The following is a 25,592-nucleotide window of genomic DNA, read 5'->3' on the forward strand; positions in this document are numbered from 1 at the left end:
CTGACCCTGCCTAATACAGCTTTGTTTGTGTGACTCATGATGAAAACTCCCTGCAAGGAACCCAAAGATTGTGTTTTGTGTTCAGGATTGCTCCAGCTCAAGTAGCTTTCATGCATTTGACATCTTCACAAACATAAAATAAAGTTGATGAGTCTTTCCACTTGGAAAATAGCTTATTGTTTTTGGAGAAACTATAGATCTTGAAGGGCACTGTAAAGCTGTTAGAAAAGACAGTTTAGAAGACAGTCTGATTTCTTCACCTCCTGAAAGGGTAAGGTGATTTTCTTCCCTATAATATCTTTTGCTTCATACATTTGTAAAAAAAAAAAAAAAAAAAAAAAAGAATGTAAATTATGCCTGGAATACAATTGTAGGGTTAATGTTCTGATGAGATGAAATGATGGTGAATTATTCCATTGAGTTGATTTTGTAAAGTGTGTTTGTTACAGGGTTGAGGAACAAAAATACGAGCTGTGATTGATATTTCAACTGTGATGGAAGGGCTCATAAATGCAGGTCAGTTGCTAGGAAACCCAGAGTGCACAAAACTAAAGTCACCCTCACACAAATGCTGTGTGCATGTACGTCTTTTGTTTCACGAAACCTCATCTCTCACAAAGATGATATAGATGATATAAAATGTATAGTCTGTCAAAATGCAGGCAGACCAATGCTTGGTTATTGCTGGTGTCAATTCAGCCATTCTGATGCCCACTCTCCACAAAGAAGATTTCTAAAAAGGAAAAATATAATACCATGCTAAAGACTGTGATTTCTCCGGAGACATTCAGGGTAATTAGCTACATATTCAGTTTAAATACTCCTGCAGGAAAGACAGCTGGGTTGTTAGCTGATACCAGTTCCAAGAAGCCGAGTAGTGGCTAAATAATCACTTCAGCATTCTAAAGAGAGGAATGCCAGTCTAGTTCTAAGCAAAGATGTGCCATGCCATTTAAAAAAAACAATCATTTCAGTCATTTATGGGAACTGTTTAATGTATTTTTTTTAATGCAGTAAAACATACAAGATTCCAGGTTTGTACTTAGAACCAAGAGCACACACAGGAAGCTGTTTAGAGCTAGAAGCCTCTTACAAATTCTTTCAGCGCCCCCAACTGGTTGAAGACGGAATCTGAACCAGTATATGGATAAGTTCAGTCCCTAAAGAAGCTTCTTTGGTGAGTCTTTCAGAATATCATGACAAGATCTTCCAAAATAATGCCAAGCTTTGCCAATGTCCAGGACACTGCATCCAGCAAGGGGAAAATCTCTAAAGGTTGAGGAGAGGTCTCGTGGATCTCATTTTATTTAGGCAAAACAATTACTGAGAGGTATTTTTGAATTATCTAGTTTTTTTTTTTTTTTTTTTTTTTGGTCAGTCGTGGGGCTTGAACTCTGGGCTTGGGCTGTGCTCTTCAGCTCAAGGCGAGCACTCTACCACTTGAGCCACAGCGCCACTTCCTATTTTTGAATTATCTAAAAGACACAGCTTGATATTATCTGAGCCAAGAACGTGATCCAGGACTCTAAGTCTGATATTACTTTAAAATTACACCACCCAATCTTTCTCCAGAAAATTATACTGGCTTACTAGCCTATGTTACTTTTGATAGTAGTAATCTATACCTCTTTTTCTAATGCTTTATAGTCTTTGTTATTTCATTTAATTGTTATAACCCTGTGAATCGTTTTATGAAGTGATATGCTCAGTACTCAGAATTCATCTGTATTGTTATAAAAGGATAGTTGTAATTGTGCTAATATTTTAGATTTATTACAGTTGTGTTGTTATACTTCACAATAAAAGGTGATGATCTACTTTTTTGATTTTTGGAAGAACTAATCAAACTCTTAATGTGGTTTGCAAAATTCTGGTTTGTTCCACTTTAATTATTTGCTCTACTTTAAGTTATTACTTACCTATAAAACAAAGGAAAGTCAGAATTAATTACTTTTTTCCTTTTCTCCTCATTCTTTTGCTGGCACTAGGTTTTGTGTTTAGGACCTCACACTCATCTAGCACTTGACACGTGACCTGAGTTACACCTCCAGCCTGGATTTTGGCTGTTTTTGGAGATGGACTCTCAATCATTTTTCTATCTGGGCGTGCTTCAAACCACAATCCTCTTAGTCTTAACTTCCTGGGTAGTTGGACTATAGGTATGAGCCTCTGGTATACAGCAGGCTATGACTTATAACATTGTTCTGGGCCATTCTTTTCTTATACAATGAAAACTTTGGATTTTTACTGTTTAAATCAGAAAAACATTATATGGACTAAAAATAAAGTGAAATTTTGCCCTGAGACCAAAGAGGTATCATTTGGACAACCAACTATGCTTCAGGTCTGGCACACAAGCTTTGAGAATGCTGTTGAAGCTCAAGTCTGAGAGAACTGGACCAGTTTCAAGAAGTGGGGAAAGGAATGGGTTCCACCATCTCGAAAAAGATGGTGGCATTTGAATGAGGAGGGCTCTCATTTATTTCTCAATATTAAGGCATAAATACCTGCTGCTCCCTTGCCCTCCTTTGCCCTCCCCTCCCCCGTCTTTTTTTGTTTTTACTAGATACTAGCATGGGTCACTTTTATACTTCCCTTTCTGTTCATTCTAGGAGATACCAGTTACTGTATTGGGAGGATATTCAACAGTCTTATGCAGAGGATTACATAGATGGAAACCAAATTGCTGATGTTAGCCAAGTGTCTCAGTTATTTTCAAAGGAGATCAGCTAACTTACCCTTTTTACTGAGGCCTTAAACATCACTGAGCAGAGACAAGCCTTTCTAATTGTTTTACCCACCTGAGTTGGTAAACAATCATTGTTTCTTAAGTCAATGTATGTGGAGGTTATTCACTATGCACTGCTACGTACTAAATTATTCTCAAATATTTCTTGACTAAGGGGATAAATATAAGCAAATTTCTACCTGGATCACTCAGTGATCAATTAACTTAAATAAAACTATGTAATTTTTTTTTTGAGCAACAGAAACATTTATTTCTGGCATCAAGCTTTCGTCTCAACATTCACTAATTATTTTCTGCCTAACCTTGTGTTGTTCAGTTATAATCTTTGGTTTTTATTTTTCCTCTTCTGTAAACTAAAAATAATGAGAGTAATTACAAGTATACTACTAATAATACCACCTTTTTGGCACAAGCCTGTCTGCATCAGCCCTTGCTACCTATTCTACAGATGGTGTGAAGCAACAAATCCTTACTGTGTAAGTTAGTTCCTGTTGTGGGAGCTACCTACAACCAAAAGCATCTTCATACAAAGCACTGACATGCATGCATATATGACATGATGGCAAGATGCTAGACTTAAGGGGGACATATAAGAAGAAAGGGATGTCAGAAAATCTTATCATCTATGTCTGTAAGCTGACAGTGAAGGCATCCTAAGTCATCTACTGGGAGTCAAGGGGACCCAAGGGATTCTGTTTTCAAAGTAATGCTGGTTTCTTCTCTATTGTTGCATTTAATAATCACCTCAGATTGGTGTTTAAGTGTTGTCATAAACCAAGGAGCTATTTGTGTTTCCAAGACAGTGTGACAATATACAGCTTGTGTGGTACACAGCCATCAGGAAAACAAGAAGCGGAGCCTTTGTATCTCTACCTTGGCTATGGGTCCCCAGAGGATCTGAGGGGGTGTTCTGGGCCACTTGTCACAACATTATTGACTTGTGAGGAAGCTCTTTATACAGTTGCAGGAGTAGAACACACTGTCCTGGGCTTGTCATGAAATACTGGTCAAAGAAGTCATCTCATAGGATGCAAAGTTTTCAATTTTAAGAGCAAAGAAGACAGGAATCCCTGATAGGTCTAACTAAACAGTGTGGAACATGGTTGCTACATAGTGTAGCTTCCTCCTGTGGCCTTAAAAAATGTTGCATTAAGTCATTCTCGAGATAATGAAGGGGTGGGGGTCTCAAGTCTGTTTTATTGGCATTGGTCATATTACTTCCTATACATTAAGATGACTTTGATGAGCAATTCATTTAAACTGTTATTTGTTTCTTAAATGCAAATAACCTCTATGTTTTAATCTCTGCTGCTGGAATAAATTGGTCAATAATTGATTTTAGCAGAAGAGTGGAGATAACTTTTTAAATTTTATACATTTCTTCTCAAAAATTTGCATTGCTTTCTCAAATCACTCCATAAAATTTAGATTCAATTATTTTCATACCCGTGAACAGGACATCCTAAAAGACACTATTTTAGCAATCAGGCATTGAGAAAATCAAGATTTCCTTTGGAGGGTGCAACTCTGGTAACAGAATTGCCCAGCATAAGTGAGGCCCTGGCTTCAGTTTCCTATATCACCCAGAGAGAGAGAGAGAGAGAGAGAGAGAGAGAGAGAGAGAGAGAGAGAGAGAGAGAGAGAGAGAGAGAGAGAGAGAGAGAGAGAGAGAGAGAGAGAGAGAAGAAGGGAGGGAGGATGGGAGGGAGGAAGAGGGAGAGGGGGGAGAGGGAGGGGGGAGGATGAGAGGGGTGGGAAGGAAGGAGAGAGAGAAACAGAGCAAGCCAGCAAGGGAGCATGATCGAAAGAGCAAGAGGGGGGTGGAGGGAAAGGAAGAGGGAAGGAGAGAGGGACAGAGACAGGAAGAGAGAATTTTTCTAAAGTACTTTATCTTTTTCGTTAGCATATCAAAAACCATGCCTGGAACACTGAAATAATAAAGTTTGTTCCAAGTGCAAAGACGATGACTCTTCCATCTATAGAGAAGGTATTGATGTAGGGAGAAAAAAGAAAAGTTCCCGAGGATATAATAATTACCAATTAGACTCTTCTAGCCAAGTAACTGGAAGTCTTGACGCCTTATGAGAGGAGATATAGTTTGATCTAGGCATTGTGCCCTGTTCTTCTTTCTCTTGGCACACTTCCTCCCTGGCTGCACTTTGATGGGGTGGCATGGTTTAGAAATAATTATATTATGTCTGCATGTAGTTCAGTGAATTTAAGTGTGTGAAGAACTCCAATGGACAGGAGATAGACAAGAGCCATCATGTCTTAAGTTCATTAGCAGGCTAAATTTGTTCTTTGTCTGTTCATCACTGTATCCCCAGAGCCCAGGATAAGTGTCTGGATTATGGTAGGAACTGAATAGGCATTTGTTGAAGCTATGAGTAGTCCAGGCAGATCTGCAAACCAACTCTGAGGATCTCAATATAATTTCAACAAAAGCAGTGGGGCGGGAAAGCCCTGGGTTAAGGTTGAGAAGGCATTTCCGTGTGTGTGTGTCTTTTTGATACTATTTTAAAAATAATTATATAGCTTAAATTTTTATTTAACAAAAATAAGCATAAAAATTTAAATTCAAATAAAAGCCAAGCAAAACTTATGTAAAATTCTAGTAGTCATAATAATGCGTATAGATGGCACATGGAGGGGTGTTGAATTAGAAGAGAAGGTAAAGGAGGTTTTCTTTCATTCACATTTCTGTACTTAGGTAAATTCTAATAATCAAGAAGGATCAGCTCTAAATGAAAAAAATTAAAATCACAACATGCAAAATGTGACTTATATATTTATATATAAATGTATGTATGTTACATGTGACAATGTATAAAATATGTTTTGAATATTACATTTGACCCAGTCCTGGCTATCATTTTTCTAATTTTAAGTGGTGATAAAATAAAAATATGACTGTACATTTTCCTCTCCAACTTTTTGCATTGGAAAATTTAAACTTACCAAAAATCTGAAAAAAAAATTAGAAAACCATATATCATTTACTGTATTCAGCAGCTTTTAACTTCTTGCCACATTTGCTTTCCTATACACACACACACACACACACACACACACACACTCACCTGTACATACACCCCATGCCCCCCAGACACACACCCCATCCCCACACACACACAGGTATACCCCAAACACATCCACTCACTACCTACCTACCTATCTCTTTAGCTGAAGTATTTTAAAAGAAGTTTATGATATTGGGAGTATGGCTCAGTGGCAAAGTATGAGGCTCTGGATTTGATTACCATTACCATAAAAAGAATTTAGACAGCATGATAATTCATCCTTTAACTCACCACTTAAACAGAGTATTCTTCTACATTACTATCATGCTTTCATTACACCTTAAAATCAGTAGTTCTAAATTATCAAGTAACAAATAGTCTGCACTTGCACTTCCATATTATTTCAATACAGTCTTTTCAAACTAACTTGGGGAAAAATATAAAATTCAATGAAGTTTATTTCACTTGTTGCACTTAGCAGTTTTGTCTTTTTAGGCTCTTAAAGAAACAAAAACCTAGAACACCCCCACCTCTACTTCCACCCCCATATTCCCATCCTGTTTTTGTATTCAAGTCTAGGTTAGTAGAAAACGTTCTGTTTGTTTTCAAATGTGAGTAACCAAGCTTGAATTTGCAGGCTCATATTACAAATTATTATAGATTTTTAGAAGCACATGTATCAACAACTGCAACAAATTTCCCTTTTTGGCTATTGGTTAGTCAGAGCAAGTCACTGGATCTCCAGCCAGGCACCAGATGTTTTTTGTTGAGAAGGAAAAAAGAGCGCATTAAGAGCTTTTAAATCTTGCATTATCACTTTGATCATATATGAAATAATAGTGACATTTCATGCTTGGAAACGGAGCCTTCCTTCATATTGACAATATATTGCTGAGTGGATTAACTACCATACAACCACTTTAAAGGACCTGAAAATACAGTCACAGCCAAGAAGGATATTTTGAAGTTTGAAATGATCCTTATATAAATAGAACAGATCAGCATAACTTTGGGATAAAATTAGCCAACAGTTTGTGGACTCTTCAGTCTGTGTCTGTTTGCTGGGTGCTGCTCTCCTGATAAATCTCAGCAAGGCTTTCCGAGGGAGCAGAGGATGGAAGGCAACACTGCCCCTATCACTAAATCCGGAGCTGCCAAGTTAGTTAAGAGAAAATTCCTGGAGGCGCTAAAGTCAAATGATTTTGGAAAATTGAAGGCTATTTTAATTCAAAGGCTAATAGATGTGGACACAGTTTTCGAAGTTGAAGATGAGAATATGGTTTTGGCGTCTTACAAACAAGGTAATGAAAAAACATGGGGTGTAATTGTAAAATTGATAAAAATGGATTTTTTTAATGAACTAAATTAGTAGCTCTTAATGTTTCTTTAAATGTTTATGTAAAAATTATTCCCAGTTTTAATCTATGGTTTCTTTTTAAACTAGAATGCATATGGGTTATATATATGCATGTCTTTCTCTCTCTATCTGTATATATTTCTCTGTATATATATTTTACACACACACACACACACACAACATTCTACACACTTGCATCTTTTATTTTCTGTCTCTTCCTCTGTACTTAGAATTTGGAATGCTGGACAATCATATTTAGTAATGCAACCATGTGTTTGTAACTTTTCTAATTATGATAGCATAGAATAAATAAAATCTCTCTAGATTATGGTTAAGCGAACTTAGACCTTATCTAGACAATTTGGCTGGTTGGGGACATGCTGTTAATTTCTGTATAATCAGCCACTTAAAGATATATCATTTCTATGTTTATATGGATAAAAAGAGGGTTTTATTTCACTATTTGAAGGGTTAATAAATGGAGAAATCTATGCCGAAGGCACCTTGATAATCTTCATCATTTTAATGAGTTTCAGTTCAAGCACAAAAGCTAAAGTCAGAAAACCAAAAAGTTAACTTTTTTGCCCCTGGCCTGAAATAATAAATCAAAGTTGTACAAGTGCTTGGTGCAAAGTATCAGCTTTATACAAAATGAAGAAAAACAAAAATATGAATGAAACTGTTTTTAGTAAGGGATTTTTTTTTTGGTCCTAGAACATATGCTTAACAAATCAGAAATAAATTCACATGCTGATTCTAATTTTCCAAGTCAACTAGTTAATAGGGGAACTTGAGGAGTCAGGCCATCTGGTGAGTGGGCTGCAAACAAAACCCTGTTCAACATCACTTCTGTTTAAATAAATTAGATGATAAGCTCTTGTGTAGCACGTTCAGAGAGAGAATGCGTGATTATGTTTTATGTTTAAAAATGTTTTCTCTCCTATATAAAACTATTAGTGCCACCGATTTCCAGACATAAATACTAATCATCTGTTTCTACAGTAATTTCACTAATTTCTGATAGTTATAAAGGAAATATAAGTTGAGGCCAATTTCTTACTGTGTTTGTGATTTGTGCTTGAGGGAGTCATCATAAGTTGGCATTGCTGTTTGGATTAAAGGATAAAAGAACATATATATATATGTATATATGCACTTTTTAAGGTTGATAGAGGCTCTGTTAAAAAGAAAAATCAGATATATAATTAGGCTGCTTTTATCTGCTGGCTTTGTTTGGTGAAGAATGTCTGAATGCTAACTGCATTTAAAAGTTGTTGTTATTTCAAAACTTATATTTGTGCATAATGTAAAATAAGTCAGATCTGGGTCAGTGAGTAATTTATTTGACCCTGAGTCACAAAGACTGCCTTTTCTCATTTCCTGCACAGCCAAGTCGCACAGGTCCTGCGATGATTCTGAGGTTATGAGAAAGGAACTTTGAGATGCAGCTTCTCAGGCAGCAGGGTGTTTTATTCCTTCTTTCCTTCTTTCTGCTTCTAATGATGTCATTACCCTTGAATGAGAACAAATATATTTTTAAATTTTCTTGTCAATATGAGCATTTATAGTTCTCATAGAGCTGAATTTTCCTTCACACTAATGGTGTTTTCAGCGTTTGGACTGTGGGATGTGGCTTGTAATTAGGAGGTAGCAAAACACAGAGTCTGAGTAAAAAGGAAAAGTTCTAGTTTTATGTATGCCAAGTGGGTGTCTACCCAGAAATAATAGGACTTGTGGTCATATCTTCAGGGTTTGCACAGGGAGTCATTGTTGTGTGTGTGCACACAAGCACATGGGTATGCATGCACACATGGGCATGTGGAAAGGCAATATCTGTTAAATAGGAACATGGATAGAAGACTGTCTCTTTAGTCTTAAGGCTCCATTTATTTTCTTGGAAGTTACTGCTGATATTCTTTTTTTCACATCACTGCAGCCTAACTACCAGTCCTTTCAATATTAAGGTGGAGAATGGAAGAATTGCTGATGAAGTAAAGTAAATACTAATCTAAGTGATCATATCAACTTCTTAACTCACAAAGGAATTCTTTGTCAGCAAAGTAGCTGGTTAGTACACTAACTAGTCAGTGAGAGCTTTTTAAATGGTTCTGATGAATAGTTCTGAAGGATATTTGTATAGATTATAAAGTCTTTGAGACTTTATTCAATAAAATCAGACCTTTTGGATATTGAATACTTATACAGACTGCTCTTTGATGTTTAAAGTATGTTTTAAAAACTCTGCAAATAAAAGTGAACAAGAAAAGTATACAAATCTTTGCATGTAGCTTGATGAGTTTTCAACAAGCAAACAAGCTTACATAACTATCATCTACACGGAGAAACTGAAATACTGTTTACTTTTAAATGATGAAAACCTGTAGCTTCTAGTTATTTTTGGCTTACTAAGCATGACGATGTGTTAAAACTTTAGCAAATAGAATGCTCATTTTGAATTTTCTTTTGTTTCTAATACATTCTGTATTTAGTATTTGATTATCCCGAAAGAGATTAACAGTGCTACAATCAATTCCCACTTTTAATTTCCTCTGAAATATGCTGTAACGTTTTTCATGGGACTTTGAAAAGGGGTTGTATTTTATTTCTAAGTATAGTAAGTCTAGGCTAATATGAAAATCGGTATGGAATTCTTGGAAAGGTTTCTTAGACCTCCGCTGGCAAGAATATCAATTTAGGTTCTAAATATTGTTCCACAATCTAGTAAGTAAATCAATAATTAAAAATTGACCTCATGAGCCAATATGCATTTTGTGAGGAAGATAAAAGAAATTTGGAAACTGGATTTTACGTCTGTCTGTAGTGCTAAACTCCTCAGGGAGAAGCTTTTCCCACCAGCCCAACAGAACCAGATTTAGAAGCTAGTCCCCACAGCCATAGTCCTATGGTGGTCCTGTGTAAGCACCTAGCAAGGGTTCTTAAAATTAGACAGATCTTGTTTTATAGTTTCAAGTTATTTTAAGTTTCATAATCGATCTTCAGGTAAGATCATATTGTATTATTTAAAAAAAAAAACAAACCTTTCTTATTCCGTAAAATAAGGAATTAAAAAAATGTGCCTGCTGGCATTTGAGAAACCTCCCAAGAAATAGCTGGCAAAGATATGTGTTTTAACAAAGCAAAACAAACAACAACAACAACAACAACAAAATAAAACAAAGCAAAACCAAGTAAGGAAAGTAATGCTTACCAGATGACCATTTTAAAACAGGAATGGCATAAAGCAAACACAAATATATGAATGATTTTTTTTAACAACCAGATATAATGAGCACTTGAATAGTCAAAGGATATCCGGATATATAGTTGACTCAGAGACAAGGGGACAATATGTAGAGTGAAAGCAAACTGGAAAGAAATCTCTGTGTTAATTCCCAAGGTTCATCCAAGCTGTTTCTCTGGTGGCCTACAGAATGAGCAGTATGGGCAATGAGTGTAAAGAGTTGTACCTACAGTTTTTCTAACTATATGTTTTGACTCTCAGTTTTGTGCGCTCTGACTCATTAACAATACAAGCAGACCATCATACTTATCTCTTTGGTATGAAATGCTTCACTCAGCAAGGTTAATCAGAGTCCTTTTATCAATCAGTTTAATGCACTTAAAGTACTCCATTTATGGCACATAACCTCAGGTTTCTTTGTGGTAAGTCATTTTTAATTAAAATAACCAATGAATGATTTCCCTTGAAAAACTTTCTGGCAAGTACTCTATCTACTTCACTGAGTAGCATCTGCTATCCAAATATCACAAAAGCTTTTATTTCCAGTCTCCTAATAAATATTCTTTATCACCTAATTTTGTTTCCCTTTGCCAGAAATTTGCTTTCCTGTGATCTTATAACCACTCTAGGGGTTCCTTTCCCTCTCTAAATGCTAAGTTTTTGCTTTTCTTTAAAATTTTGCATGTTAATCTTGCTTTCCTTTTTCCTTTCCCAGAGGGGACCTAAAAATACTAGATATTAAAAAATAATTAAGAGTGGTGTGTCAGTCTATAATCCTCCAGGACTCTGCAAACAAGTAGACACAAGCAGAGTAAATGTCTGCTAATCCAGCCATGAGCAGTGTGTGCAACCTTTGGCTGTAATGACAGGCTCTGCTTTTGTGGCATTTCTTGGGCTTAGATTACATTGTAGTTGATAACTTTTTCAGAGCCCTGGCTTAGCTGAATTTTTACCAGAGATGTGTACATTCTTCCCAAACTCTGGAACAGAAGCAGCGCCATCTTCCGGAAGGTAGCCAAAGCGCCTTATTAACGTTTCTTGTATCCATTTTTTTTCTATTTCTTTACCTTATTTCTCCAGAGTGAGCTTTCAACGCAGCCACATAATCGTCTTTCTTTGGTTTCTGCTTTAAATTCAACTCACACAAAGCAATACTTGGGGAATGAGTCTGCATATTTTTTGAGAGGATAAAACTTCTGAGATTCCTTTGGAACTTTTAGCTACAAGCAATATCAGCTTGGAAGTGAACTTCATAGCTTTCAGATCATAGCTTGCTACATAGGAGTTTTAGGGGGACTGAGTGTGAGAGTTTGATCTCTGTTAGCATTGATTTTATGAATAAAGACATTTCACTTAACCTATACCAGACAAATTTATACATTTACCCTCAGCTTTGTAATGCAAGCTTTGCTGAGATACTAAGTCTCCAGCATGCAGATAATTAATGACATTATGATGTGACTAACATAAGTAGATTATGCATGAAGGTATGGGGAAAGTAAAGGTGAATATAGAGATTCTGAATACATACAGGTGTGGCTTGTATTTGAGCTTTTCCTGTGGGATTTGTACATCGGGAACGGATCTGTACTTTTCCATTCCCTGAAGCTAATGTTCTTCTGAAAGCAGCCATTGCTGAACTTAGCCTGTTACGTGGAGCTGGATGACTTATACTTAAAGTGTGGGGGGGAATAGCTTCTTGCCGCATCTACCCAGCAGCTCCTCGAAGGAGGATACTGTCTTCCACTTCCTGATACCGCTGCTCTTTGTGCAGTCTGAGCACAAAGGTAGGACAGCATGGCATGAGCAGGGTAAAGTCAGGGTTGGGGTGTGGGGGGGGAACTGTTGAAAGAAATACTAAGAAGAAATCACACTGTAGGCCTGAGAACCCTGGGAAAGGGTAATGCGAGAAGAAAGGAGAGTGTAAAGCAGTACATCTACCGATCACTTAACTGGGTTTCTAGCATTCTGTGACCATTGGTGGATATATCTGAGGGACAAATTCTGATTCCTTGACACAACCTGAATCAACACTAGCCTGTTAATGTTAGTAGATACAGCCTCATCTTCCATGTTGAGACCACTTTATCCAATGGAGGACCTGATTTGGTCCTCCATGAAGATAGGTGTACTTATGTCTATACAAGCTATCTGCTGAGCTGGAGGTCCAGCCTCATTTTAAAGCCGTGATTATAATACACGTTGCCCCTTTGCCAAGGGTTGCTCTTTGCTCAGTGCAGTAGGCTTTCCTATTCTGCTCATGACTGACTTATCCAAAAGCCCTTTCCCCTACACTGCAACCAAAGTTCTGCAGCCCAGCTTAATGATACACACCAGCCTCTAGTCTGTCTATTCCTCTTTTTCTCCTGTCAGTTCCCAGAGTGGCATTAAGGTACCTTGTCGTCCCCCAACCTATACCCATGCTAAGCTAGGAGAAGTGAGTTGTAGGCACAGTTCCATTGTGAGGACTGGCTTCAATCCAGGAGAGGATGGCCTGTGAACCTGGTTACTAGCTAATGATTATGATTATAAAAGACACGGGCAAAATTGACTGAGAAGCCAAGGATTTATATCATAAGCAGGTAGGAGAAATTCCTCAGGTGCTGCTGGGAATTTAGGAGCAAGAAAAAAGTATCAACAAGCAACTGTATTTCCATATCGAAGATGTGACATATTATACATGAGTTCAGGATCTTCTTCCTTTCTTTGTGATTTGCAAAGCAGGCTTGGAGTTAAACCTGCTCTGCTTCCACAAAGACAAAGATAGATGGAACATTCATACTGCAGATATTCTAAGTTGGACTAGAGCAGGTGAAAAAGCGGCAGTTGTCTCATACAAAAAATAAAAGATTTGGACTGGGTAATCTTCCCTCTAGTATTAGCATTGTGTGTTTCTTTGATTTTACATCAAAATAGTGTTTTCTTCATCAGCCCTCAGCTGCTTCCTTCCTGAAATCATTTTTCTTCCCATTGCAGACGCAGGCTGGGCTTTCCAGTCAGTGGCAGCACAGAGCTACCTGATCTTCACTGCTTGTCAGTGCGTGAAGCTTCCCCCATGGTTTTCAGATCTGGAACCAGCTTCTCTCCAAGACAGAAGCAATTGTTTTCACAAGTTGCTCATTGAAGAAACTACTTAAATGATAATATATTTGTATTAGCGTGATACACTCATTATCAAAAACTAGCTGCATGCCACGTACCTTATGGTTTTAGTGTACACTGTGAATAGAAGTGTATGAACACACCATGCCACTTTATTGTGTGCTTATCTCTCTTCACACGTGCTCGTATGCACAAACATTAGCAGTCTGTGCTTGATACTTCCTAGCTCAGACTGAATACTGTCGACCCAAGGACACATGTGGCTCTTCCAGGAAGAGCACACAACCAAATACTATCTTCTCAGTGACCAAGATATCAAGCTACTATCTTAAACTTAATTCTACTGACTGAATACAGATGCATGCATATATTAAGATACTCCTGAAAGAGAATCCCCATCTTAAGTCCATTAGCCCATTAGCCTTAGTGTGAAATAAATGGAATTCTTTTGGAGGAGTAGATTTGGGTCAGGGAAAATGTGGGAAGGAGAGAAAGCAAGTGAGAATAGAATTCTGACTAGAATTAAAAGAGAGAGGCAGAGAGGGAAGGAGGGAGTGAGAAAGGGAAAGAGAAACTAGATGAAAGGATGTGCTAAAGAAAGACAAATTTTGGATTAAGTTTATTCATTCCTGTGTGATAGATCAGTATTATCTGTAATCCTGTAAATGGTATCTTTAACTTAAATTTTCCTGGAGAGAGAGATAATGATTGAGTTTAGTTTGTTTATTTGTTTGTTTTCTTAGAAGTAAAAGCCAACTGAGAATGTAAGGTCCTGAGTTCAAGCCCCAGCACAGGAAATAAAATAAATAAAAAATAAAAATAAAAATAAATAATGCATGCAATAGAACTCAGCAACAAGTATATTTATGCCTTTGACTCCCACTCCACATATTCTTCTGGGAAGCTATTACCAGTTTCTTGTTCTAGGTGTTTATAATATATTTGAAAAAAAAAAAGAAAAAGAAAAAGCTGGGCATTGGTGGCTCACGCCTGTAATCCTAGCTGCTCAGGAAGCTGAGATCTGAGGACTGAGGTTCAAAGTCAGCCTGGGCAGGAAAGTCTGTGAGACTCCTATCTCCAATAAACCACCAGAAAACCAGAAGTGGCGCTGTGGCTCAAATGGTAGAGCACTAGCCTTTAGTTGAAGAGCTGCAGGACAGCACCCAGGCCCAGGGTTCAAGCCCTACAACTGACAATATCTATCTATCTATCTATCTATCTATCTATCTATCTATCTATCTATCTATCTATCTATCTATCTATCTACATAAACTTGTATCTTGTATAATATATCTAATCTTCTGTTCATTTCAGTCTACACAAAACTGCCTGCTTCTTTTTAATAGCCCTTGAGTGTTCACTTGTATACAGGTTCTATAATTTACTCTCCTATTGATAAAAAATGAAGTTGTTTTCCATTGTTTAACCTTTAGGAACAATGCTGTAGAGTGTGCAAACTCTTCCATGTGGGCCAGGTTACAGAACTGACCACTACAGGATAGCCTTTCACGGCATGCACTGTGAGCAGCATTCACTGGAGTCTGCAATACCGTGCCCCTTTGTGGCACTTCACACATGAGCCATTATACTTGTAGGGGTGTCACAGATTTGCTTAAATGGGAAACTTTTAAGACCTGATCACCAGGCCTACTTTTTTTTTTTTAAATGTTGGTCATAGAGCTTGAACTCAGGGTCTGGACACTGTCCCTGAGCTTTTTTGCTCAAGGCTAGACCTTGAGCCACAGCGCCATTCCCAGTTTTCTGCTGGTTAATTGGAGAGAAGAGTCTTACAGATTTTTCTGTTTAGGCTGGCTTCAAACCACAGTTTTAGTCTCTTGAGTAGCCAGGATTAGAGATGTGACAGGCTCACTTTTAACGTGGTCCTCATCTACAGACTGCCCTGTAGTTACTCCTCACTCCTTGTAAGGGTTGGTGCCAGAAGCAATCATAATACACTAGATTCATTCTGATATCATGCAATCAGTGAAGCAGACAACTTTCACTTCTCATCTTCTGAGTACTGAGCTTTTATTAATGTGGTTAAGATTATATTAGTATTTTGTCAGTTCCATTTACCTGTTGGCTCATTTTAAGAGCACTGTTAACTCAAATCCCTCCCTAGGTCTTCTCTTAAATAAATGACCATTAAATCATATCTTGCTTACTTTATACTTTTAAGTGGAATTTTTACAGCCTAAAAGCAAACTTTTGATTCATTCAAACTGAAGTTCATTTTGTTATTTCAGCCCTAGAGTCTCTCTTAGGCTGCGGTGCTATTGCTATAGCCTCATCTTCTTGCCATCATTATGTCCTCTTTCTCTACGGAGTGTCCATTCCCCATTCCATGAGTTTAAATGCAGCAGCTCATGGCTTCTGTTTGCATGCGAATTTTATAAAGTCACCAGAGCTATACTTGTCAAATATGGCAATTAAAAAGGATGGAGGAGGAGGAGGAGGAGGAGGAGGAGGAGGAGGAGGAGGAGGAGGAGGAGGAGGAGGAGGAGGAGGAGGAGGAGGAGGAGGAGGAGGAGGAGAAAGAGGAGGGGGGCAAGGAAGAGGAGGAAGGGAAGGGCAAGGGGAGGGACGGGGAGGAGGGGGAGAAGGAAAAGGAGAAGGAGAGAGAGAAGGAGGAGAAGGAGAGGAAGAAGAGAGAATGAGAGAGATTCCAACACATAATGGAAAATATTTATTTAAGCTCTCAGCTCTAGGAACAAATTCTTTTCTTTTTTTGACTAATGAATGTGTTCATAGTTTGTGGACATAGTTAAGTGTACCATACATCAATCAGGTTTTCCTGTTTGCCTTGGCTGTAATTTAGTTGTGCAGGACATAACTTCTATTTCATATGCTTCTCTTACTTTTTGACTTCTTTTCGTTTTCTTTCCTGACCCCGCCATGTTATATTCAAGACATTTTAAAACAAAACTTACATTCTCTAACATTTTTTGATTTGCATTAAATTCTTCTATGAAAAGAAATTTCATATAAATCAACAGGCAAATACAGAAAAAAATCTTGCTGTGCCTATTTCGCCCCCCCCCCCCCGAATTTCTAAAGGTTGTATAAGCAGGGTTGCAATTTAACACATCCTGTGCTTCTTGACAAGAGCCAAACTTCCATCATTCTCTCCTATCCCATCTGCTCCTTCCCCCATAAATAAAGTTCACACTAAATACCTACTATGGCCAGCCATAGTTGGCCATGCTTGCCATCCCAGCCCTCAAAGGCTAAAGCAAAAAGATCAAGAGTTCAAGGCCAGCTTGTAGTGGGTCCTTGTCTCAAAACAACAAGAACAACTAAAATCTTTGTGCTGAAACTTCTGAGCTGCCTTCCTCTCAATTTTATAAATTTGATCCAAATAAAATACTTTGTTTTAATCCTCCTAAAACCAGGAGCCATCCTAGGATAAATAAGTTAAAATTCCCTTCTTCTTCATTTTTCAGGTTATTGGTTGCCTAGTTACAAATTAAAGTCTTCCTGGGCAACAGGCTTGCACATCTCAGTCTTGTTTGGCCACGTGGAATGTCTCCTGGTGCTTCTGGACCACAATGCTACAATCAACTGTAGACCCAATGGGAAGACTCCTCTCCATGTGGCTTGCGAAATGGCCAACCTAGATTGCGTGAAGATCCTCTGTGACCGTGGTGCAAAGCTCAATTGCTATTCCCTGAGTGGGCACACAGCTTTGCACTTTTGTACCACACCAAGCTCCATTCTCTGTGCTAAGCAGCTGGTGTGGAAAGGTAAGCCTTTCTGTTTGCACAGTCATGGTTTCAAGCCTTGGAGATTCCCACTCAGGCAATGGGATATATGTTATTTATACTCCTGAATTAGCCTAGTTCAGGGGCCCTAAGTTGTGTGTGTGTGTGTGTGTGTGTGTGTGTGTGTGTGTGTGTGTGTTCACCTATGTAAAATGAAAGTCACCTAATTGAAGCTTTCAAACTAAATACCTTTACTATATATGTATATACCCACAGATATGTATATACACATATATTCACACATACAGACATGTATATACATACACACATGTTTATAGGTATACACACACGCACATAGGCATATATAGTTAGTTCTTTTAGCTGAGGTCATTCAAGGGATGATCTTGGAACCTTCCTATTATTTAAGTATGGGAAGTATACCAATTTACTAATTTCCTTAACAAAATATTTACTTAGCTCCTGCTCAGTCAAAAAATGAGGTTAAGTAAGTGAAGAAGAGAATGTAATTTCTTCACTCAAAAGAAAATATAGTCCAGCAGGGGATATAAGCATCAACAAAATTAGTTCTTCAGTATGTAAATTCTTAATTATATAATTATAAGGAAGAAAAGTTCTATGAAGGAGGAAACAGGAGTTATGAATGAATGTTAGAATGTTAAGGGTGAGCTATTATAAAATGAGTAGAGATTTTCTTAAGGATATAATGTGTAACCACAAGAATGAGGAGGAAGGAGGCATTATACTGGAACTGTGGGAGAGGAGTCGAGTTCAAGGGCAAAGTGCAAGGGACCACAGGCTTGGATTACTAAACAAATGGCCCCCAGTATGAAAGGCTTAGGGTTGGGTCAAAAGGACAAGAGGGCAGAGGCCCGTGCCACATGGTAATATTGTATACGATAAATGGCTCAGGGCCTTCTGATGGAGGCCAAGGTGTGAGGATTGAAAATACACGCATTGAGAGTTTAAAGCAAGACAATGACATGGTCTGTTCACACCTTCATTCTTGAGTTATGCAGAGAATGACCGGAGGAACGCAGGAATGGGGCAGCAGACCAGCAGGGAAGCTGCTGCCAAACTCTAGGGATCTAGGTTAAGAGAGGATAGGGCCTTGCCCTCAGGGCCAAGCCAGATAGGAAGAGAGGAATGTGGAAACAGAATTTATAGGATTTGGAAAAATCCCAAACTGATGGATTCGGATGAGAATCAGGGAGAGGAGTAAAGGATAAGTAGGTTCAGAGTTTCATTATAAAGTTTTAAGGAAGGGGCAGATAGTAATATTGTGCTCTCTCTCTCTCTCTCTCTCTCTCTCTCTCTCTCTCTCTCTCTCTCTCTCTCTCTCTCTCTTTCTCGCTCTCTCTCTCTCTTTCTCTCTGTCTATCTATCCAATTTTTCATTGTGTAACCTAAGGAAAAAGTACGCATGTGGTAATAGATGCAAGATTAGCATTTTTTAAAAGTCAGGTTACCAGAGTCCAACTTTCACACAGAAGGATCCACAGCAAAATTCATTATTTTTGAGAAACACTATTTTTTTATGAAACCATCAGCATAATCATCTTAAAAGTTCTGTACTACTCTTTGGGTCTCTTTTTCTTCCCAAAGCCCTCTAACCTCTGTGATTTCCTGACCCTATAGTTGGCTTGCCCCCCAAAAAATGATCATATAAGTTGAATTATATAATATTTGGGCTTTTGACTCTTATCTTCCAGTAATTATAATGCATTTGAAATTCAGCCATGTGGTTGCAGATAAATCTTACTTTATAATTTGCTGAGTATACTTGTAATGCAGTACATCTACTTGCCAATAGAGGGCCACTTGGGATCTCCCTAATTCTTATCAATTCTGAAAACAAGAGAAAAAAAATACAGATATTAACATTTACATACAGAATGTTATATGGATATGCCTTATTTATTTAGGGCAAATACCCATGAGATGATGTGATGAATGGTTAATTTAGAAGACACTACAATAAAAAGTGGCTATACAAATTTGTATTTCCACCAACAATGTGTGAAAACACCAGTTGGTCCCCATCATTTCACAAATCAAATATGTGAAGATATTTAATTTTTTGTAGCCATCTAATAGCTATAACTAATGTCACATTGTGTTTTCAGATAGAATTTCCCTACGATATATTTTCATGTATTTATTTGCCAACAGAGATATTTACTTTGCTGTGCATGTCTTTCTTATTTGCTTTTTTCTTTTGTCACTCGTGGGTATTGAACCCAGGGCTTGGGCACTGTCCCTGAGCAATTTTGCTCAAGGCTAGTGCTCTACCACTTTGAGCCACAGCTCTACTTCCAATTTTCTGGTGGTTCACTGGATATGAGTCTCTGCCCTGGTTGACTTGGAACCAAAATCCTCAGATCTCAGCCTCTCGAGTAGCTGGGATTATACCAGCACCCAGCTTTTTTTTTTTCTTAAATAGGTTATTTGATTTCATATTATCGAAAGGTTTACATATTATTGTTCATAGATATAGTTACACATATACTGTTTACATACTTGTCTTTACATATTCTAGATACTAATCCTTTCTTAAATATGTAGCTTGCTTTCCTTTTCATTTTCTTACCAGTGATTTTTCAACTTTGATGACTATAATTGCCATACTATTTCCTTTGCCCTTTATGTTTGAAGAAATCTTTTCCTATATCAGGTAATAACATTTTCTCCTAGAAAATTTATGTTGTACAGTCACCAATATTACTGAAAAAAATGAAATATGCATATATCTAATAAAACTTTAAATTGTACTATTTTCAAATCATACAGGTATTCAAAATAATGTTGTTAATAATTGTTGTTAAAAGTAATAATGTTGTTCATGGAAGGCACAGTATGAGTGTACACACTTGTAATCCCAACTAAGTAGGAAGTACAGATAGGAAGTTTTCCACTGGAAGTTACCTCTCTGCAAAAGTGTAAAGCCTTTGTACAAAACAAAGTACATAAAAGAAAGACCAAGGTGTGGCTCAAGTGGCAGACCATGAGGCCCTGAGTTCAATTCTCAGTACCTGCAAAAGGATATAAAATTGATGGTTGACATGAACACATTTTAATGAGAAGAGTATTAACAGGATGGATTCATTTTTCTAAACCTTGTACATGACTATGAATATCAAAAAATAATACTTCAGTAATACTTAAAACAATCATATTTTATAGCATAGCTTATGTTTAACTCTACCTAGTTTCATAAAGGTAAATCTTTTACTTAAGTTATTTATTTGTAGAAATGTATATATTTATACACATGTCTAATATGTATGGAATACATATATATATATATATATATATATATGTTTGTATAAATGGTACTTGGCAAATAGGAATCAATAGAAAAGCAAAATCGTGGGTCACAATTCCTGACTGGCCTTTCAGGGACTTCAGGAGTCCTGAGAACATGAATAGAGTTTTATGTCATCTAGTGAATGAATGGAGACCGTTAGGTTGGCGGCCAGTTTCATGTTTCCAGTTTGGTAATAGAGCCAAGGACTGAATTTTCTCTGGGATCATGTCATAGGCACCTTGGGGGAGAAATCATATACATCACTTGGTGGCTGGACAGAAGGAACTGAGACAGCACACAGACAAAGAAAATAAGCCAGGCTAACATTAAACTCAGGACCAGAGAGGTCCATTAGAAGAAGAAGCAATGCCATGGCAACTGAAAACTGATGTAATTTCATTTGCTCTTTAATGGGCTCTTTGTAGAAAAGTGCTCTTTGTGGAAAAGGCTAATTGAGTCCAAAAAATTGCATGCAATTTTCTCTTAAAGGATTTTTTCTCCTATTTTGTCAGTGTTGCACAGCCTGCTTTGTCCCCTTGCTGGATGTGTCTGCTATTTTTCTGTTTTCTTTTCTACTTAACACCCCCCATTTTCTGGCCTTTGTTTCCTTTGGTATTAGTATAATGGCAATCAGTAACGAGGGCTTGTTTACCTCAGTGCAAACCTCTCTCTCTTTGCATCCTGCATCTCCTAGCACGGAAGAGTCAGGTCAGGGTTAGTGGGCTGCTAAGCTGCATATTATTATTCTACCTCTTCCTTTTTGTAAGAAGAAAATGAAAGCTGCTTGCTTTACTCTGCATGAAGCAAATCCTGACAGTAGGAGGAAAAACTGTTACTGCAGAAAAAGCCATAAAAATTCAAATGTTTTCTATAGAATGTAGGATCCGGGTAAAACCATGCCCTTTAAAAGACTGTCCTCTGTTACTTAGTATGACAGTGACACAGTCATACAGCATGTTAGGAAATTCCTTGTTCAATGAAGCGGTATAATAAGGCAAGATGTCACTGGCCTTCACTTTAATCAAGAAATAGATCTGCCTGTTGGACAGACCATCTCATTGCTTTCCATTTTTTTCATTCTTGTGTTATATATTGGCATAGCCCAAGTCTGATCATCTAATTCATTTGAAAATCACCCTGATTTCTGCTACATCTCTCAGGATTTGGATTTTTGTCTTCAAGTTGCTATTCCTTATTAAAATTAACTTTAAACAAAATTGCATTTCATTATATAACTTAAAAGTGAGACTTCCTTGCTACACACAGGAAGACACAGTAATCAGCAATTGTAAGCAATGGGAACTGCTGACCTTTCCCTGTTCAGACACTTTCAGCTAGCAGAAAATGCCTCCTAAAAGCTTTGTCTTCTGGTCACTGAGTTTTCTAGAAGCTCTGTCTCTCCAGTCATTCTGCAATGAATGAGAAAACTTGAAATTAGTTTGGAGGCCATATTTCATTTATACCCTGACAGACAGCAGTTTTGTTTGTTTTTTTTTTCGTTGTAACTCTTAGAGAGTGGCCCAAGCAAGAAATCATCCTACACTTTATAAAACACAAGCAGCCTCGAGCAGTGTTGGGGAGTGTTGGGGAAAGGCTTATGGTCTGTTTAGTGGTAGAATGTTCAAAGCATCCCTGTTAGGGTCAGGGATGAACAAAAGCTGGCCACCACTCTCACTGGGTCCCTTTAGCCCTATCCGGAGGTCCTTACCCATACAAAGAGAAAGGAGAAATAAATAATGTATGAAGAAGAGTGGAAAGAAATAAGCAAATACTGCCATTGTTTTACATAATACATTTGTCGACAGAAAAAAAAACCCTCAAGAAAACCTATCCTCAGATAGTTAGAATTTGCCATTGAATATTGCAGAAACACTTGATTTAAGATCAATGGACAAAAAAAATTGCATTTCTGCCTATTAGAAAAAAGCAGTGACTGAAATGTATAAAAAGATAAATTTTATCATGGGAAACTCAAGAGTTGTTAAAAATATGCTCAATAAAAGAGGTAGGAGATATATAGAACTGTTTGAAAGATAGTAAAACGGTAAGACACTTCAGGTTGATTATGAAAAATATAGTACTCAATTATTACCTCCTCAGGGGCAACTATTTATTTGCTTAATCAGATTTGTTGGATATTTAGACCAACTATGCATAGAAAAGGGAAAAGACAAAATAGCAATCTAAACAATGTTTGTTAATGAGTTGTTTGGCTGAAGTGCAAAGAGGAGCACCTGACTCATTTCCCGCCATCACTCAGGATTGTTCTCACTCCCCAGCCCCACAGCACACTTACATCATAACTAGGACACTTACAGCAAATCAGGATGACAAGGATGACAGTGGCCTGTTTTCTCTGCTTGATTTATTTATTTATTTTGATTTATTTTATTTCCATTTCTTTTTTGCTTATTTTCTATGTACTCATTGCTATTTTTAACTTTAAAACATTTGCCAATGTTTGACATCTTTTAAGATGTCCAACTCCCCCTTTAGAAAGCGATTGAAAGATAAGAAAACTAAAAAAGTAAAAGTATATGTCCTCCCTTTACAATATCCTCCATATATTTCTCTATCTTTATATATACACATATGAATAAGTGCATATCTGTAGACAGATATTCATCTATATCTATCTCTACCATATTTTACCTTAAAAATATTTCCTTAAAAAAGAAATATTTAAATACTTTAAATATTTTTAAAAAACAAAACAATAAATGAGTGTCTATCAGCTTCATTTTTTTTTTGAAGTCTTTTCTGGAACCTTCAGACCCCCACTTCTAGTACACTACTTTCACCCTGGAATCCTTTTTCCATATTATTCCAGACATTCTTTTTTCCTGTCTTCTATGCTGAATTTTTTTTCCCAACATCTCAAGTCTTCTTAAATTGAGACTACACATGTGGAGCAAGCAGTGCATGGATTTTGCCTTGATTGGCACAGAAGTCTAAATTCACGTTTTGTTTTGTTTTTTTCTCACATGGAGCCCTGCATCATTGCTTCTAGTTTTCCAACATTGCAGTTGGAAAATCTGAAGCTGTTTTTATTTCCTCTATCTTTATGTGTAACCTATTATCTTACTCCCTGGGGAACTTCGAGTTTTCTTTTCCTCTTGCATGTTCTGAACTTCCACATGGATCCATCTGCCTTGGTGAGTTTATTTTCCTCCACTGTCCTGGCCTGTTCAATCCCCCCAAACGTTTGTCTATCAATTCCCAGACATATTCCTGAATTACGTTCTGCACAAATTCTTTTCTTTTGATTTCCCTCTGCTGTCTTATTTGAATATCAGACCTCCTGGATAGTTCCTCTAATTACTCTACTGTGTCTTTCCTGTTTTACATTTATCTTTATGCTCTCCTTTGTGATTCTTTGTTTTTATTATGCCTATCTATTACATTTTAAGCTTTCCTGACCTGTTTTATAATGCTTGGCTATCTGCTTGTGCCTAAGGTGGAATGGCCAAGTTTGTTGAATAGGTTCTTCATCTGGGAAATCTTTGACATAATCACTTGAGACTTATTTGTTTATTTAATTTATTGATTTTTTTAAAAAAAGAATGATAGTCAATGTCTCAAAAGAAAATAAAACTGATTAGACTTAAGGCCGGATTGCTGATATTCCAGGTATTGAGGTATGGAACAAAGACAGAATGTGAATACAATATTGCTGCTGTCTAGAGTGTTTTACTGTCTTTTCTTTGGTAAACCAAAATCTGCTCCTATAAAGGATTTAAGTTTAGACTTCATTTCGGAAGACCATTCTTCCTGAACTCCTTTAATGACTATACTTTGAGAGTACATTATAGTCTTCCTTTTTCACACTTAGGCTTTATTTGTTTGATTATTTGATTAGTGTCTGCCTATAAGTTTAATTCAAAAATGGATGGAAAATTGACTTAGAGGGCATAGATTGAAGAGAGGAGAGAGGAGGCATTGTTTATGGTGTCAGGATTCTGTGAATCTTGGGAAATAGATACTAGAGAGCAGATTCCCAGTTTTGTTATAGCCAGAGGCAAAGGGAAGAAAATAGGTAAAGAAATAGAGCTTTGAGAAAGTCTCCATTTGAAGGGAGAGCATTTACCATGTAAAGCAAAACAGGAGGATATTGGATAAGGAAAGGATTAAAGACTTGAAGAAAGAAAGCAGTTTGAAATAGTTACTCTAGACCACTAGGAAATAAGTGAGGAAAAGAAGCATTGGATTGCTGAGTGTTCTGGGGTTTTCATAACTGACTTTGTGATGAGAGCAGTCTTTGTACAGCTGTAGCACCCAGTCGCTTGAGTGCACTGACTGAGACCGTAGATAATTAGGTTCCCTCACGATTAAGGTCACTCTTAGCACTGATACATTTATGAGGAAATAGAAGGAGGCGAAGGTTTTAGCAGTAGGGTTTTTGAAATGATGGCATATGGAACAACTGGATGTGGGTGGGGAGAGGAAGGTCAGAGACCACACAGAGAAATTCACAGAATGAATGTAGCAAGCAAGCTAAAAGGCATAAGGGGATGAGCAGAGAACTGGGTGTATAAATGAGTGATTTTTGGAGACTCCTAAGTTTCAGGTAATGCCTTAGTCCTGACGTGATCGTGGTGTGAGTCACAAAGTTGGGCTAGAGGAGCAAGTCACTGAAGAGAATGAAATCCCAGGGTATTGGGTCTTCATCCATACCCACAAGAATGGCAGGGGTTGGTATTCAGAAGTAGAATGTGAATCAGATGCCACAATTTTCAGGAGCTGATGGAGAGATAAATGTATTCTGGAAGGAGGCTTGGTGGTATAGCTGAAGAAAAAAAAAAAGCAGAGCCCTAAAGCAACAGGGGTGTTCTTTTATTTATTTATCTTTCCCAGGGAATTAAGGAGTAATTGGACACAGCAATGGGGAGTCAGATATATGGAAAAAAAAACACCTCTATACTGCAGCTATATACTGCAGGCCAGAGTTAAACATCCTGCATCTGTTGTTTGAGCTTGCAGCAGAGCAAAGCTAGTTTGGTTGTCATGGTGACCAACGCCATGTCTCCAGGCTCATTAATCCTGTGTTCCAAACTAAGCACTTAGCAATAGCTTCTGAATAAATGCAACAAAGCTCTGC

The 25,592-nt window shown here is 37.4% G+C and overlaps 1 protein-coding gene across 1 annotated transcript in view; it reads left to right on the forward strand.

Annotated features, from left to right (window-relative positions):
- The first annotated feature begins 6,684 nt into the window (after nt 1–6,684).
- Nucleotides 6,685–25,592, forward strand: part of Asb4 (ankyrin repeat and SOCS box containing 4) — a 45,942-nt gene continuing 27,034 nt past the window's right edge. The window contains exons 1-2 of the mRNA XM_069996536.1: nt 6,685–7,070; nt 16,913–17,212. Coding sequence (XP_069852637.1) covers nt 6,884–7,070; nt 16,913–17,212 — 487 coding nt within the window. The 5' untranslated portion in view covers nt 6,685–6,883. The remainder of the gene's footprint in view (nt 7,071–16,912; nt 17,213–25,592) is intronic.

Source organism: Dipodomys merriami, unplaced genomic scaffold (assembly GCF_024711535.1).
Source record: "Dipodomys merriami isolate MVZ:Mamm:240054 unplaced genomic scaffold, mDipMer1.0.p SCAF_5, whole genome shotgun sequence".
In the NCBI taxonomy this organism is placed as follows: domain Eukaryota; kingdom Metazoa; phylum Chordata; class Mammalia; order Rodentia; family Heteromyidae; genus Dipodomys; species Dipodomys merriami.